General features: G+C 38.4%; 1 protein-coding gene across 2 annotated transcripts in view; it reads right to left on the bottom strand.

Annotated features, from left to right (window-relative positions):
• Positions 1-3,328, bottom strand: part of LOC121727363 (forkhead box protein O) — a 117,235-nt gene extending 113,907 nt beyond the window's left edge. For both annotated transcript variants that reach the window (XM_042115156.1, XM_042115155.1), the window contains exon 1: positions 2,399-3,328. In XM_042115156.1, the coding sequence (XP_041971090.1) occupies positions 2,399-2,627 (229 nt within the window). In that variant the 5' untranslated portion in view covers positions 2,628-3,328. The remainder of the gene's footprint in view (positions 1-2,398) is intronic.
• Positions 3,329-19,287: the final 15,959 nt, after the last annotated feature.

Here is a 19,287-nt window from a genome sequence, read left to right on the forward strand (position 1 = left end):
ACTATAATAAAAAATAATGTTACACTAAAGGTTAGAAAGACTGTTTTACCATGTGAAACAAGACAAAATAACTTTGACCATAACTGTAACTACAACCACGCCTCTGGTGCACCGTGCAACCCACCCTAAATGTCTATTAGGTCTAAACACACGTAAATAAAACCCTTTTATTCAAATGTAATAACAAGGATAAAATCGTTTAATTCCTTTTATCGAAACATTGAATTTTCTAATAAGCAATTTTCGAATACGAGGGATTGAAACTAAATACGAAAGTCATTATTGTTAGATTTTCCAATGAGCAATATTCGTTAATTAGGTACTTATTATCTTTCCTTGAATAGATAAGAACTTACTACGCAGCATCACTTACAGAGAAAATTGGCAATACATAAATATATTTATCCTCTTGGCAATTTTAATAAATTGGCAATTGACAAAATAATATTAATAGTACTTATTGTACTTACCTACATTCAGAAAATTATGTTATTACTTATTAGGGCTCTTAAGACAAGTGTTTGTGAAATTATTATGGAAAGAATTTTAGATTTATTTGTGATGTATTGCAAGTGCAATACTAGACTTAACTGACAAGGCAGTGAACATTGAACATACAAGTAATACCCCAAAAATGGGAACAAAAAATACGTCATATTATAATACTTGAAAAATGTCCTTCAAAAAGAGCAGCAGATACGTAAGAATTATTGTAAAAATGCGTAAAATTAGTCAAGCATATTTTATAGATTTTAAAGGCATTGATGCAAAAAAATATAATTTATAGCAAAAGATCTGCAGCCTTTTAATGGCTTTTAAATAGGATTAATCTTATTCGATTCTGATAAGACTCGAACAGTTCGAAAGATACCATCTGCAAGTGTAAGCTCGGCTAATCTGATGGGAAGTTTTTGAGTACATGCAATTTATTGCCTTAACTTGATGGTACCAACGATGTCAATGCTCTGAGGAGGCTGGAGGCCAAGGTCGAATGTCGGCTTTCGGTCAGAAAATGCAATAAGAACCAAGTTAATTGGATTAGAATTTTAGTTACTTCAGTGAGATTGGCGATGAAGGGAATATACAAAATAAAAAATGAAGGAAAAACAAAAATGTAAATTTTTATAATAACCTGCCTGAAGGAAGGAACGGTATAATAGTTCTATCCAAAGTTGATTTCTTTTGTGCAGTACCAAGTAGGTAGGTATTGCACGTAGTATTGTATAGAGTATTTTATTAAGATAATTCATTGCATTATTATTGCTTATGTTTGTACGTAAAACAGTCAACAATAAAGTCTACTACTTATTTAACAACTTATTTTGTTGGTGTACCTATTTAGACATATAAAAGTAAATTTAGATTTACAATTAGAAACTCATAAAAATAAATCTGAAGTTGTATTAAAATAAGGAAAATATTAAATGATTTCATATCGAAATGTCATAGTTACGCCATTCTTATCTATCGTTTTTTATCTATCTTTTTTAATTGCTAAAAATTATGTAGTAGTGATATTGGAGTCACGTAGATAAAAAGCAATACTTTGGTACGGTACTTAGGTTTTAGAGGTAATTTTTGGAATATGATACAGTACCAAAAATTCATGATACAAGTATATGTTTTATGTTTTAAGGATTGAATTTTTATGTTCATCATTGTAGTATGCATTTATATTATGGTATTAAATTCTTATTGGAATTTAAGTTACTAAGTCAGGTTTAGGCTTTAAAATTTTTAAACTTCTTTACCAGCATTTTTGTGTTGTTTGTATAAGTACTAATATTATTCGTTACAATACATCTATTATTTAAAACTGAACTGCTCATTCTTCTTGATGACTATTGTCATTGTTCAAAATCAAAAAATCAAAATCAAAATTGTTTTATTTCTGAATAACTTTAAAATAAATGTTTTCAGAAAGTCCTACATGATGCCTACCACCGGTTCGGGAACTAACCCGGCGAGAAGAACCGGCGTAAGAAACTCGCACGGGGCCCACTTTTTTACCGTGGCTATAGTATATTTCATTTACTTAGTTATAATCGTTGGGTGTTCTTTATTGAGTAGGTTGTCTTTTCTATCATGCTCGTCGACACAGCTTGTACATTCGCCTTGTTTATTTATCTGCTTTACTGGTTCATTGCCTCGGGAGTTTTTGATAATTTATAATTTTTTGTATTAAAACCTTTATCTTCAACAATTTTAATATTACAGAGCGAGGAGAATATTATTGTGATAACTTGTTTTGCGACCTTTACGAAACATCGAGGACAGGCTTTTATCAGTAGCGGCCGCTGCTTGTAAACATATCGAATATCTGATATGTCCCTCCACGAATCGATCGGCCCGATCGCCACGGAGGGTGTGGACTGTGGAAGTTCGAGGGTATAATTACCGGAGAGGTTCTGCGTGGAGCTCTTCTTGGAGCCCCCGTCGTCGGGGTCGATGTAGTTCTCGGGCCGGGGCAGCGGCCACGTGTTGGAGCGCGCGCGCGTCTGAGGCTCGAAGCCTACCTCCGTCAGTTCCCCCAGGGGCTCCAGCTCGCCCATCGCGCCGTCCAGCTCGGACAGCCCCGTCTGCGAGGACCACGGGCTGTGGAAACTCCCGCCCCCCTGTGCCGACATCTCAGCGTTCGTTATGTAAACAAACGTGTGGAATTTTTTGGTGGGTGTGTCTAATCAGGCGCTCAGCGGCGCTCGACCCGCGCGACGTGGGGCATTCGATCGGCGATTATCTAAAACTCGACTTCCCTCTATTTCTAGAACGACGATCGCGGATCGCGATCCTCGGAGGTTATCTGGCTCCTCCTTATCGGTGCGCCGAGCCCGGGCTCCGCGCGTGGCGTATATTACGAGTTCGTAAACAGAGATGCCGGAGAAACGTGTCCGCCGTCGGACCGCTCCCGAGAGGTGATTTTCGCTAAATATAAGCGCGGAGCGAGGCGGGGGCGGGGCGCACACCACGTGAGCGACTACGCGCCTATTTTCCAATTCATCGGCGGCGGGCTCGAGTCGCGATAACCTTGTAACGTGGCCGACGAGAACGTTTCGGTCCCGACCGGCGGAGGTCCAGAACTGTCGATCCCAGCGAGTCGGAGCACTCCCGGACAACAACAAACTTTTTCACACTGACAACTGTTATCACTGGAGTACGTATCGTTCGAGAAACGACGGCGAAACGAGTCCGATTCGAGCGAAAACACTGGTTTTTTACAAAGTCCACGCGGTCTGCGAATCTCGCTACTGCGTAATAAGTATGGCGCGCGAGGTACAATAATCCGTCCTCAGTAGCGAGCGGTCGCACGTACACTGAACCACAAGCTCGGCACGAGGCGCGGCGGCCGTGCGAATTCCGCGGGCGCCGGCCGCGCGGGGAGGGCGAGAGGGCCGGTGGGGGGCGGCGGGGGAGGGCGCTGAAAGAAAAGTGGCGTCGTGTGACCGCGGCCCGCGGGCCGTCATCTCGCCTCGTGCGGCGCGCCGCACTCGCCGACGCGTCGCCGCCGCGCCGCCACTTGCAGTCCGCGCGACACTTCACACTCGTAATAAGCACATTTGACACTCCTCAGTCCTTGCACATATTATAGGTATTTATTGCCATAAGCTATTATGATAAACTTATAAATCCCATGACTCCATGGCTGAAATTAACATGACTACGTTTGGTCGGACATGGTCGGACTTTAGGGACTGTCCGCAGACCGCACTGCGAATTTTAAAATCGTGGGAATAAAATCCGCGAGATTATTTTTTTTATTCTGTGCTAGGGCCTAGGACTCAGGAACTTATAAAAAGCTGAAAAAAGCAAGAGTTGGTAATTTTGTAAACATAATATAGACAGTAGGCACTGATACTTAAGTGTTAACAGTGGCATATTTTGGCAAGTCTCATAATAAAGGGGTTTTCCAATAAGGACTTGACAACTTTTTTTTCAAAATAAAATGAAAACCATTTGAGATATTTAAAAAAAAATGATTCGTGTAACGTGTTCAAGTACAGTCAAAACTTTTTTGAATAGAACTCGACCTCGCTCATATGGCCACCAGGCACGTTTGTAGCGGTCGATTCGTTGAACTCAATTTTCTATAATCTATGACTCGGCCACACATTTCGGCCGAAACGGCTGCTATTTCGCGTTCAATGTTGGCTCTGGCTCCTCCACCGCAACGTCTTATGATCTTATCCAACGACTTGACGTAGACCCAATGAATTAAATTTAAAGGCGTTAAATCGCACGAACGAGGCGGCCAATCGACTTGTCCAATTCTTGAGATAACACGCTCATCAAACTTGCTCTTCAATAATTAATAGTTTGTAATTTGTAACGTGTGCTGTGTGACTTGTGCCGCCGTCCTGTCGAAACCTCATGCTGGTCAAGTCCATATCTTTCAATGTCTACTAAATAAACTGACAGTGACAGTTCGACGCGATGTTAAGAAGTTCGAAGTTAACCAAATTCAAAATTGTCAAGTCCCTGTTGGAAAACCCTTTATATAATTATGAAACGTTCACTTAGTTCCTTAATAGCAAATAGAGCCGAAAGGTTTTCGATGGAGAGTGGAGACCACATGACCATAGTACGGATTGCCGAAGCGTAGATCTCCCTTCCACTATAACCGACATAAAAAGGTCGCATAACAAGAAAAGGCTACGAGCGACCGGTGGAACTGGTGTACGTGAGGACGCTTATTGTTATCAGTGACGGCCCTAGGGGGTGGCGAACAGGGTAATCGCACGGGGCCTCGCGCTTGCAAGGGCCTCGCGAGGTGTTTTTTGGAAGACAAAGGGCCTGCCGCCCAGGGCCTCGCAAATACCTCCCGCCCGAGGCCTCGCAATGGGTAAGGCCGCCACTGATTATAATTTATAAATTATCCTTTCAAATCACAAGTCACAGGTCGCTCTTAGCCAGCTGACATTGGCTAAAAGGGACTATACATGAACGTCGTATGACGACAAAATATAATCCTACATGTTATTGAGCATTCCCATAAAATGTGAGCCTTTAGTAGGTAGGTAGGTAGGTAGGTAGGTAGGTAGGTAGGTAGGTAGGTAGGTAGGTGGTTTAAACCATAAAGCCTACGATATAATATCAAAACTTGACAAAATTTTCTCATGATCTCTAGAAATCAATAAATAAAGTGGCGCAGGAGCGAGAAAAATGTAGGGTGTGAGGGTGAAAGGAGGCCTTTGCCCAGCAATCACTGGGATAGCAATAATAATAATAGCTCCCACACCGGTTTCGGTGTCGGTGGCCGGTTTCATTGAAACCGGGCCAGCTACGCAGGAGTTATTATTTTTATAGTGCCCAAGTGTGTGCGTACACAAGAGCACTCTCTATTTCTTTAGTCTCATAACCCAGTGGGATGGAAGACCGACACGACTGGTGAGAGATCAGGCGCAGGACCGACTTTTTACATGCCCATCCGACGCATGGATCATCTTACTTGTCAGACAATCAGGTGATCAACCTGCATTGTCCTAACCAAACTCGGAAATAACATGTGCGGGAATCGAATCCTCGACCTCCGAGTCAAGAGTCGCGCTCTATGCCACTAGACCACGCAGACGTTGGGAAATGGGAAAGCAATTAGCATGGGGTAATTAAAAAAAGTGCCCTCACTTCATGTCTTAAGGCAGTACCTTCATCTGCAGAACTGTACCACCATTTTATTTAATCGTCAAATTGGCAGTTGATGAAATGTTAAATGACTAATGAGCTCGTCCATGCCTTTTGTTCATTACGCCGCGCTGGTATTATACCAGGCACAAACCTACAACTTCAATGGATGGTAGGAGCAGGACATAATAAATTATAGTACTAGATGATGCCAGCAACTACGTTGCGCTAAAATTCGTTTGTTGTGCAGGAACCGTACATTTTCCCGGGATAAAAAGTATCTTATGTCCATTCCCGGAACTCAAAGTATATCCATACCAGATTTCAGCCAAATCGGTTCAGCGGTTTGGGCGTAAAGAGGTAACAGACAGACAGACACAGTTTCGCATTTATAATATTAAGTATAGAAGTATGGATCAACATAAGTAACACAAAAAATAGGATATGCGCAAAATAGCGGTCTTTACCGCTTGCCGAAATCCAGACAACCAACAGAAATGAAAATATGACATAATATGTAGTCCAAGAGCTGGCAGTGAATGGGTAGGTAATATAGGTATTTGAGGCGAGCTGAAAACTTGTCCCATACCTCTCCTTTTATACCCGAACACGAAACTGCAGACCTGGCTGCTGAGTAGCGGGATTCAGAAAGTAGAATATTCCTTTATTTAAGTAGTTTGACTAGCTACTTACTCAAAAATGTTGCCATTTAGGTATTATCAAACATGAATTAATATTAGATGTTAAAATCTCTCCATTTGCATAAAAAAGGAATAGACAGGGGTAATCTTGAAATATTTTTCCCCTAATTCGGGGAAATTTGTATGCAAAATTATACGTGTGTATGAAAATCAATGAATAAATTAAGCACGTAAATTAAGTATATGTGTGCTAATTTACGAGTTCTGAAACAGGAAAATTGCGTAGGGATATTACATTCTATGAGAAAATATTAATATAAAAGTTAAAACATATTTTATGTATTACAGACATTTTGGGTAACTTTGAATTGCGATTTAACTTTGAACAATACAATAATGTATTGTTTTGTATTTCATTTAAAAAATTAGAGCTTTTAATTTTTTTGCAATTCTATGAGCTACTGCTGGCCCAACTGGTTCAAAACTGCAAACGAAAATTAAGAAAACGTAAGAAAAAGCATAATAATTTAATACTGATCAATGATCATATTAAAGTTTTGCATTTACCGTATATTACAATTGGCATTGTCCAAAAAAATCACATGCACTTTTTATACTTTTCTTAGATAAAATAGGGTATTTTAAGAATATAAATTAAATAATTTTGAAATTCATTGGCTAGTTTTTTCTCAATAAATTTTTAAAGTTTCGCTCTGACGTCATCATCGGCGGCCAATAATTGACCTCTGCAGTATGTTTTTTTCCTTTCAATCTTATTTATAATGACTGGTCAAATGCAAGTTCTCATTATGTGAAAGCTGATACGAGAAGCTTACCAAAAGTTCGAAACGTAATGTTGGTCGAATTTATTGCTAATTTAACGCCATTGAAGGTCAAACAAAGGTTAAACATATTTGTTCAAAAATATAAGTAACTAATGGGTATTTTTTCGTTTATATACAGAAAAACGATCACTGACCTTATTCCTCGAAATGTTTTTGTAATGAGCAAAATTAAAAAAAAATGGACAATCCCCATTGTATAATTTAGATTGAGTCGTAATTTCAAGAGTAAAAATAATCGTCTTAAAAGATTTTAGAGTTTTGAATTTGAAGAATCTAAGAATTGCAGGCATAATATAAGGCAGGCATAAAATAAGCAGGCATAATATAAGGCAAGACTACATGCATCGGGAAAATTCGCCGCCCTGGAATTAGCATTCTGCGTTGTATTTTCCCCCGTCTCCGGAATTTCTACGTTTAGGTACATACCGTAATCACTAGTATAAGTCAGTTCATATTGCAATATAAGCTCCGCAACTTGTAAATTCAAAATTGGAATAGGCAGCCTAACATCGCGGGCGGAAAATCTGCTAATTTAAGAGGAGTCCACACCGCCCTTTTTCCATACAAACGTTGTCCCCTGTTTCCTCCCTGGATAATGCTAGTAGAGTTATAATTTTTTTCCTGAATATCTACGGCCACTAAGACAATGTCTCTATGTTTTCTTCTTTTTCGTAATTAATTATTAAATAAGATATGAACGTTCAATAACCAAAAAAAATGGCCAGATTTTTCGCTGTGTTCAAACATCCAGAAAACAGATTTGGCTAGATTATACAAAAAAAATAAAACATAGGAACACAGCTCAAGCCTTTGTTTAATCTTTAATGAAAAAAGCTCTTAAATCGGTTAAGTTTTGGAGAAGGAATCTGTGGACAACGAATCGTTGATTTTCTGCAGTTGTCTCTATCGCGTTCTGCGGTATAGGCTTGAGGTAAGGGAGACAGCTATACATATTACACGTACTTTTTTCATTTCTCTAGCCCCTGGTGTATCCTCTTAATGTAGCTAATACAGAGTGTAACAAAACTAACCGCCGTACTCAGAGACATTTAATTACGATTAACCTTCAATTTAAGAGGATACCACAGCGGCTAGAGAAATGAAAAAAAAGTACGTGTAATATCTATAGCTGTCTCCCTTACCTCAAGCCTATACCGCAGAACGCGATAGAGACAACTGCAGAAAATCCAGAAAATCAACGATTCGTTGTCCCCTGATTCCTTCTCCAAAACTTAACCGATTTAAGTACTTTTTTCATTAAAGATTAAAAAAAGGCTTGAGCTGTGTTCCTATGTTTTGTTTTTTTTGTATAATCTATCCAAATCTGTTTTCTGGACGTTTGAACACAGTGGAAAATCTGACCATTTTTTTGGGTTTTTGAACGTTCATATCTTATTTAATAATTAAATTATGAAAAAAAAGAAAACATAGGGACATTGTATTAGTGGCCGTAGATATTCAGGAAAAAAATTATAACTCTACTAGCATTATCCAGGGAGGAAACAGGGGACAACGTTTGTATGGAAAAAATGGCGGTGTGGAATCCTCTTAATGAAGAGTTTGAGAGAATATAATGTATGGGGCTTGTGTCAAAATTTGGAATTAATTACAATTAAATAATTAATGTTCCACTCTGAGTGCGGCAGTAAGAGATATTAAATACTTAAGTATGGGTCGGGGCCCGGGGGTCTCTTTCGATGTGAAAGCAGCAGCGCTGAAAGAGTAACCTTTTTTTTCATCTTTGTATGGAAAAATTCATGACGTGCAGGCGCTTGGCCATACAAATCACGAAAAAAAGAGCGTGTGTGCCAAGCACACGTGTCAGAACTCAGAAGTGAAACTAGTCAAAATCGTCGCCTTCTCCGACAGTATCGCCATGACGCGACCTTGAAATTTTACTCTCAACCAGAAGCGTAGCGTGCCTTGGGGCCCTGTATAAATAATGTTAGGCCCTAACTCCTAAGGTATGGTTGCCTTTTTTAAACTTTAAGAAATGGTGAGTTAATAGTTATTAATAATTTTGCTCACGTCTCGTATAATTGATACGGCATAATAAGGCGGTAGCTACGCCACTGCTCTCAACGCGCCTGAAGAAGTTTTTCTTCAGTAATAATTCACTTTCACAGTGAACTCTATATGGGGGAGTAGGGACACATACACACCCTAAAGTATTATCACTCGGTTTTGTTACACCTTGTGTACTTAACTTGCGGCCCGCCGGGATTTTATCAGTGGGCACTGGGCAGTGGCCAACGTGTACTTATATCACCATTGAGATAATATTATAAGTACTACGTAAGTACGTACATGCATAATATTAATGTATAGGTAGTTGACGTGAATTTTAAAGCTGTACCTACCCACTTTAAAATTCACGTCAACCGGCAAAGTAGTGCAAAATAGTAGATGAAAATTTTCGTTTGTTGCATAAATAGAGGCTTCCGGGAAAATGACTTTGAAAAAAAAAAGATTTTATGTATTAGCCAGATGATAAAGTCAGGAAGGTTTGTTTAAATAATTATAAAGAAAAAAATTAGTAAGTTAATAATTATGTTACAGAATAATAAAGACTGTTAGTTATCCTAATTATCCACCAACGTCGTCAATCATCATTCGGATTGGTAACACTTATTTCGTAAAACTTTCATTGCGCACGTTCCCTATTACGTTCAATATTATAATCCCTACCATTACAAGATTTAATTTTAAGACTAAGACTTTTTTAATACTTTAAGATTGTAAGATAAGGGCCAATCCACACCGGATCGGCAGCGGCCGGCAGCGGCGCGCGGCAGAGGCGAGGCGCGGCGAGGCCGGCAGAGGCGGCTCGCGCCGCCGCGGGCGGCCGCGAGGATCGAAAATCGAGTTTCATAGACATAGGAACTTGAATTTCCAGATGTCTTTTTTTGGGCTGAAATATGTTTTCCTAGTTGTTATTACTTATTACATAATAAAATGTAAAAAGACTCATCTACGTGTAATAATAAGGGAGTAATATTTTTTTTAAGAAATTTTAGTATGGAGCCGACATGAAAAATGAGCATAATATCTCTGGAATCGCATGGTTGGCCGTTATATCCTCACACACTATTATAGTACTAATTATTACTCACATTTTGGCATATTTTGTATTACGGCACCATTTGTACTTCATTTTGGTTGATATAAAAATTAAAATCTGTCCATTGGTACTTTATTTTGGTTAATTAAAAACTTAATTCAAAAAGAAAGAAGAAAGAAATTATAATGGTGTCAACCCTATAATGTATCAACCCTCTCTTTTTCCAGTGTCCCCAGTAACAATTTAAAACTTCCAACTGAATTAAATTAAATTGTCTGGAACTACTTGACATATTCTATTGTTTTTTTGTTAAATTATTGTAACTCCCTTATTATTACACGTAGCTGCGTCTTTTTACATTTTATTATGTAATAACAACTAGGAGACCATATTTCAGCCCAAAAAAATGACATCTGGAAATTCAAGTTCTTATGTCTATGATACTCGATTTTCGATCCACTGTGCACCGCGCGTCCGTCGGCGGGAAGTGCTCGCGGCACCTCGCGACCATCGCGACGCCTCGAGGCGCCTCGCGAAGACGCGCGCGGTCGCAGGAAGCCGCGAGCACTTTCCGCCGCGGTCGCGCGGCGCCTCGAGCACTTTTGAAGTTTTCAAGCGATACTAGTAGTTATAATTATGTGAATAAAGTTTAAAATTATTTCAGACTAAAAGTGCTCTTCGCGCCGCTGCCGGCCGCTGCCGATCCGGTGTGAATTGGGCCTAAGTGTCTTAATCAAACTTTGGAATGACATGGAAGTTGGAACCCGTAAGACGTATTCCCCATGAAAAAGCCAGCAACGCACTTGCAACTCCTTAATTTGTGGTTTTCTATGGGAAGTCGCTTTTCATCCGTTTACACCTTATTTTCCTGTTCTGAGGTTTACACGCTTTTCTTACCACCCCGGGCTAATTACATTAAAAAAACGACTGCTGCCATCTATTGACTGAAATTAAAAACGTTAAGTTAACTACTCGACAAGTCTGCATCCCAGTTCAGACTTTAAATCATAGATGGCGCTTTTTCGAACGCAGCTTACACAACCACGTGACAGATGGCGGCGTCTATCGAACAACAAGGGAGAATTTGCAAATTCGAGAAAACGGGAAAGCCACCCGGAGATTCAGTCGCTACAGGATCCTCGACGAGTGAACCTCCCCCCAAACTCGCGCAATTCAGGATCAGATTTAACGCTTCAATTCAGTAATCGGTTTTATTTCATTTGTAGCACAAAAGACGCTTGATTGATTTCGTTATATTTTTTAAGTGAAAAACTTTTTGAATTCCTTTTTTTCACGGCCGCGCGCGGAATGATAGGTAAGTCAAACTTCTTTATACTGAGCAAACTTAGTTTTATGTTCGAAATACATTACGGTAAGTACGGTCTCGAGATAATGTAGAATATTTAACTTTTTCCGGTTTTAATCCGAAATCGAAATGGTTCTTAATAAAATATTTAACTGTCTCGCCTGGCGGTTATGAGATAATAATAATTATTATTAAGTAAAGGTTATCTCTTTAAGTATAAGTTTTTGGTATTTAGTTTTGAAATTGTGCTATATTTTGTATATCTAATGTTTTACTAAATAGGTAGGTACCTAAAGCTTCTTTCTTTCTTAGTTTTTCTTGTCTAAGTAGGTATGCAAACATCCAGAAAACAGATTTGGCTAGATTATACAAAAAAAACCAAAACATAGAAACACAGCTTAGGCCTTTCTTTAATCATTAATGGAAAAAGTACTTAAATCGGTTAAGTTTTGGAGAAGGAATCAGGGGACAACAAATCTTTGATTTTATAGCAATTGTCTCTATCGCGTTCTGCGGTATAGGCTTGAGGTAAGGGAGACAGCTATAGATATTACACGTACTTTTTTGTCATTTCACTAGCCCCTGGTGGATCCTCTTAAGAAGTAACGGTCCAGCAAAAAAATAAAGTCTTGTCTTTGAATGAATTGTCTCCATGCTGGTGTCTGATTAAGTGATGACATTTCAAAAAAAATATGTAAGTACTTATCGCTCTCCGAGCTTCTACAAGGCCATTGCGATTTGCGGAGCTCCAGGGCTCCGCGGAGCACACTTCATGATTGCCTGCCCTAGAGAGATCGTAAGTTCAACATTATCCCAATTCTCACCAAAAACATTTGATGTAAAATGTTACCTCGACGACCACAAAAGGTTTGCCCTGTGAAAAAGACGTATCTAATGTAGAGCCAAGCTTCAAGCTTCTGAATACACGCGGCGTAACTCTATATCGACCCTAACTCCAACAAATTCTACATTTCTTTGCTTCGCTGTTTCGCTACCGTCGTGGAAGGTGAATATTTAGTTTCTGATTAGAAGTAAATAACGAAACAGTCATACATACTTACTGATATATAACTATGTGGAATTTGTTGGAGTTAGGGTCGATAATTCGATACCTATAGAGTTAGGCCGCGTGTATTCAGAAGCTTGGCTCTACATTAGATCTGATGTCTTTTTCACAGGGCAAACCTTTTGTGATCGTGGTGGTAACATTTATATTAAGGCTAGGTTATTTCAAATTCACGTTTCTAGAATGAGTAATTTTTAAAGAAAGCGTCATTAAAAAAAAACTGAAAAATATATACATGTATAGATACATCTTTTAACTAGTGACTTTTATGGTTAGAAACACAATACAGATAATTTTACTCGATAAAAAAAAAATCCGAAACAACCTCTATTTTAAAAACATTTTGAGTTTTATAGGACTTACAGGGACTCAATCAAAAAATAATTTCGATAGTTCGATTACTATTAAAATTTTACAGGGAAATGTACGGATACATGTTTAGTTATACCAGTTTATTACTCTATGGTTATACTATTTTTTAATAAGTAAAAAGGTTTTTTCTCCTATTTCGCCCTATCATGGACGCGGCGAGCTTCGTAACCGCCACTGTACAAGGCGCGCTGATATTAATGTTATTTTAATGTCATTTACGTCGATATTCGCACTGACAGACATCGACCTGCTAATTTAGGACCTCTTATTATTATTTTATTGTTTTAACCTCCCCTTAAATGTTTTTGGTGGTATTTCAGTCCATCCATATCCAGTTGAAAATTACAAGTTTATGAATTCTTTTGTTGGTTATATTACTTAACTTAGATTACATACCAAATTTCGGCTTTCTAGCACTTCAGAAAGGAGCCGAACATTTTGATGACCATCAGTGTGTCAGTGACGAAATCGGCGTATTTTTGATATCTATAAAATCTAAAGTATTAGAGCTGTTCAGTTGAGACTTTGTATGCTTTATAAGTCTATTGATGACATCATATCCTGAAAATATGAACTATCTGCTACAACGGAAACCAATTTTATGAATTGTACAAAGGTCCAAAAAGACGGCGAAACACTTCGAGAAAAGATAGGTAAGCTTGCGCTTCGCTTGGCTCGTCTCGGACAGATCAACGTCGCTGTTTTTTATGAAAGGGTTATTTTAGCTTAATTTAGAGTCACTAATTCTGAACCGCGTTTCCGTTTTCCCGACCCTAATATGACCTTAGTAACAAAGTTAACCTGTATTGTGTAGACAGAGGCTATTTGATACTGCTTAATCTCCCAGCGGACGCTGGGAACTTGTTAAACTCTCCAACTTCTTGACGTTTAAATTTGCATTTGTAGCTACTAGCTGTCTTGAAAATAGCAAATGCTAACTAATGCCACACCAATACCACGGCTGATATGTCCTTCCGTTGTACTATCCGAGAAGTTGATTCCTAGGCAGATCGGGGACCTACGTAGTTGGGTCGCGTTACGTCAAACCCAGCCGACAGATCACAATAATTAACATTGAATTGACATGATCCGACCAAATGACGTTGGTCTTTCAACTGCCTAGGAATCTAATTCCTCGATGGTACATAAAATCACAGAAACCTTTTTTCTGCAAAAAACTATCCTTCTTCCCCGTTGTCTTCTTTGTTGTTTATTATATTCTTCTTTGTTGTTTATTATACGTTTCATCCATTCACTATCTCTTATGATATCCATGTGTGGCTGGCACATCAAAGGGTTTCGCGTATATAATAATATGATTTTGATATGAAGTTATATAACTTCATCGGAAGCTCTGAAACGTTATGGAATATGAGGAAAAAGTTTTACATGCGATACCTTTTCATAATGTATTCTTTTTCGTCAAAAATCTTGGCTACTGGACTTATTAAAAGCTTTTATTTAACTTGCCCTGTATGTATGTAAGTATGTATATTGTAATATACACACAACACCATAAAATATAATCATTCATCACGTTATGTCCTTATTTATTTGGCATTTCAAAGCGATTTTAATACAAAAAAATATACTTAATGTTGTTTCAAAATACATAATATTTCAAGTACCACAAAATTGAAAATAAGTAACAAATTCAACCTTTACTCCAGAGCGTAAGGCACACATTTGGGTTGGAATGAAGGAAACGGGTCACTATGGAAAAAAGACAAAAATTTTTCGTCTAAATTTTAACCTCTTATAACCACCCTTTTTGAATATACCAATCGATAGCGGGCGCCAAGAGGAGCAAAAAAGCTCAGATAAACTTTTCTCAAAAATCAACCCCTGTCGAAAGACAGGCTGAAATGTGACCCTCGTTAGTACGGAGAAAATACTTAAATTTGGACGAAAAAATTCAACCTCTTATAACCACCCCTTTTGAATACACCAATCGATAGAGGGCGCCAAGGGGAGTAAGAAAGCTCAGATAAACTTTTCTCAAAAATCAACCCCCGGCCAGATACAGGCCGATATACGAACCTCGTTAGTATGGCGAAAATACTTGGAAAAATTTTGACGACAAAAATAAACCCCCAAATGACCACCCCTTTTTATTATTATAGCAATTGATAGGGGATGCCAAGGGGAACAAAAAATTAAATAAACTTTTCTCAATATATATATATATATATATATATATATATATATATATATATATATATATATATATATATATATATATATATATACTAGATGTCCCGCACGGCTTCGCCCGCGTAAATTAGAAATTTTACAGAATCCGTAGGTACATTTTCCCATAAAAAATATATCCCCCGTTTTTCCCACATTTTCCTGAGTTTCTTCTGTCGTATTAGTCTTAGAGTAATAATATAATATAACCTTCTCGATAAATGATGAGTCTTACTCGATAAATGATCTATCTAACACTGAGATAAGTTTTTAAATCGGACCTGTAGTTTCTGAGATTGACGCGTTCAAGCAAACATACTCTTCAGGTTTATAATATTAGGTAGATATAGATTTTTTTTAATTATCGCTTGACAAACTCGAGTCTCGATCTAAAAGACTATGAAATGGTATAATATGGTAGTGATGATGATGATGATGATGATGAAGAATGTAATTTGCATAGTAGCATATGCTTTCTGTTCTTAAAACAACGCCGAAACTCCCAAACTTGTATCTATAAAGAATCAGGAATTCTCTCAGCACCTTCCGAACCACGGTATACCAGGTATATCTCGGTGCAAAATCTTACTTGTTGGTAGCATATGCTTAGAATACTTCTCACGAAACCGAAGTCACCATATGTTTCCCTATAAGTTTTGAGGAGTTCCCTCGATTACTTATGGATCCTTCATCAGATCACCACTTTTCTGAATATAATACCAAATTGGGATGATACCCTATATACCAAAAGAAAAATTTTGAAAATCGGTTAACAAACGGCGGAGTAATCGTTGAATATAAGAAAACGAACATAACACCTCCCCCATTTTGAAAGTCGGTTAAAATTGTAGCCTATGTGTTATTTATTTAATATTTTAATCAGCACATGAATTGAATAACAAATTTTTTTTCAAATTAATCGTAGCACCATCTGTCAGGACAAACTAAAATTGAAATAGAATAATATTGAATGCGATGATAGCGCCGTCCGCCGGATCTAATGTAAAACATTCCAAAATCAACAACTCCTTATAAATAAGAAATTAATTGAAAAAACATTTTCCAGTAGACCAAACTGTAAATCTAAACCATTCTCGAATCTCCACGAACACACACAAAAAATTTCATCAAAATTGGTCCAGTCGCTTAGGAGGAGTTCAGTCACATACACACGCACACAAGAAATATATATAATACGCACGCACACAAGAAATATATATAATATATATATATATATATATATATATATAAAACCCCTACTCGATACTAGATGGCATTAGGCTTCCAGCAATATTCCACAGTGTTAACGCGAATAGGGTACATTCTAGAAAGGAATGTTCTGGTACAGTCTAGGACTCGCCTCAGCCTATATAAATATCCGCAGGAAGGCGGGCCAGTAAAATCAGTTCAGTCCGAGCGATCTTCAGTGTATGAGTGAACCAGTGAAACCTACGACTTGGCTACGAGCTAGGACAGTGATAGTGCTTAGTGTTTTGGACCTAGTGCTTTGTGTTAAACCTAGTGCTGGTGAATAAAGTCTTCAAAAGAGTCAGCAGGTCTTTCTCTCCAAATATTTAAAACTCAAGCACGTAACAAAAAAAATCTAGGCCTTTACATCCGTTTTGGATGATTTATACAGTATTTTTCAGAGCGAAGTAACCACTTTTCAAATACTGTAGTGCCTGGGACAAAATTTTTAAATGTCCTTTTGGTTGCCCAAGCGCATACGGCATTCTCGCATCATATTCGGCCTAGTCCAGAGGAAAGAACTAGTCAATACGTCTGGGACCAACTATATGCGGGTTTCCTCACGATGTTTTCCTTCACCGTACGAGCGTCCGTATTATGTACTTGAGATCAGAAAATGTCTCATAGTTACACGCCTCCACCCGGGTTCGAACCTGCACCCTCTAGGAGTGCGAACCGAAGGTCTGCCCATTAGGCCACGGACGCTCTAGCACGTAACAATACTTTTTATAATTAGCATACGTCTAGTCGCACGCACGCAAACACCGTGCCGAGGTATACTGAACTGAAACGACGGTAGACGACGCACGGCAACGCCGCAACGCTGTGCCGGTTGGAGTGAGGAGTGTTAGGTTTATTTTCCTTACGGAATATCTTGATTCAGTTTGTTGGTTATTTAGCCAAATTATAGTCTTGTCGTTAATTTTGTTTGCGTTGTAACTTGTAATATAGTTCTGTTATCGTTACCAGTCAGCACTTAGTAATTCAATACTGACTCTGCTTGTTTGCGGTTAGTTCGCTAACTATGTCCCTTCTTTTGCCAGTGCTAACTTAACCCTTGTTCATAACGCCTCCGTGGTCTAGTGGTTAGAGCGTCGCTCTCGACTCCGGAGGTCATGGGTTCGAATCCCGCGTTGGAAACATGTTATTTCCAAGTTTGGTTAGGACGATGTAGGCTGATCACCTGATTGTCTGACAAGTAAGATGATCCACGCGTCGGATGGGCATGTAAAAAGTCGGTCCTGCGCCTGATCTCTCGCCAGTCGTGTTGGTCTTCTGTCCCATTGGGTTATGAGAGTAAAAGGAATAGAGAGTGCTCTTGTGTACTGCGCACACACTTGGGCACTATAAAATTACTCCTGCGTACCTGGCCTGGTTTCAATGAAACCGGCCACCGTCACCGAAACCGGTGTGGGGAGTATTATTATAACCCTTGTTATAGTTCAGATACTTTGAGGTATGGTTATTCGTCTGAGTATTCAACAAATCGAACCTTCTTAAACAGAATAATAATTATCTACAAAGTATTTTCTAAAAAATATAATATACTAGCTGTTGCCCGCGACTCCGTCCGCGTGGACTTCAGTTTACAGCGCGCGGTGGTTCACATTGCCGTGAGAATGCCGATGCCGGGATAAAATGTAGCCTACATTACAGTCTTCACTACAAACATACAGAGATACTTTCGCATTAATAAAGTATAGAATATGGATAAATTAGAATTGCTAATAATAATGGGCATGTTTTTAAGCAGAAAAATTTAGACTCTAGAGCCGCGTTTAGGACTTTTTTATTTGGGTAAACATGTTAAACAAAAACTCGTAAGCCGCAGAGAAACAGTAGACCGCCGCGCCGGCCGCCGGCGTGGGCCGTGGCATAACATAAAAGAGGAAACTGATATAATTTGATATTGAATGTACCGTAACTTCTTGGTGGAAATTCATGTTTCACAGTAATATTAAAATACACTTTTCAATAAAAAGTATATATTTGTTATTATGAAGGACTTTTCAATGAAAAGTGTATATTATTGTGATATAATTTATCATTTTCCATATTTTGCGAGTTTCTTACGCCGGTTCTTATCGCCGGGTTAGTTCCCGAACCGGTGGTAGGTCATCACTCATCACGTAGACTTTCTGAAAAGATTTGATTCTAATTTACTCAGAAATAAAACAATTTTTATTTTATTTGTTTTTTATTTATTTAACCCAGCGCTCCTGGATTGTAGCCTGTTTTTAGGATTCCATACCCAAAGAGTAAAAACGGGACCCTGTTACTAAGACTTCGTTGTCTGTCAGTCTATCTGTCTCCAGGCTATAGCTAGAAATTTTCACATATAGTGTAAATCTGTTGCCGCTATAAAAACAAATAAACATAATAAAATTAATATTTAAGGGGGACTCCCATACAACAAACGTGATTTTTTCGGCCTTTTTCGCTCTACAAGGTGTAACAAAAATAAGTGATAATACTTTAGGGTGTGTACGTGTTCCTTATAGAGAGTTCACTGTGAAAGTAGCAGCGCTGAAAGACGAATTTTTTTTTCACTTTTGTATGGGCAAGGGCCTGAGCGTCACGAATTTCCCCATACAAAAGTGAAAAAAAATTTTGGTCTTTCAGCGCTGCTACTTTCACAGTGAACTCTCTACAAGGAACACGTACACACCCTAAAGTATTATCACTTGTTTTTGTTACACCCTGTATATCAATAGTGGCAAAAGGTACGGACTTGAATTTTTCTCACATTCTTTTGTTATGTACTTTAATCTAAATAAAAATAAGTCGGGTTTTCCTTCCTGACGCTATAACTCCAGAACGCACGAACCGATTTCCAGGGTCTTGCATTCGTTGGAAAGGTCTTGGGCTCCGTGAGATCTATAGAAAAAAATCTGAAAAAACTTCAAGAGAAAAGAAAGAAAACAGAGAAAATCATTTTATGG

This window comes from Aricia agestis, chromosome 5 (assembly GCF_905147365.1).
Source record: "Aricia agestis chromosome 5, ilAriAges1.1, whole genome shotgun sequence".
In the NCBI taxonomy this organism is placed as follows: Eukaryota; Metazoa; Arthropoda; class Insecta; order Lepidoptera; family Lycaenidae; genus Aricia; species Aricia agestis.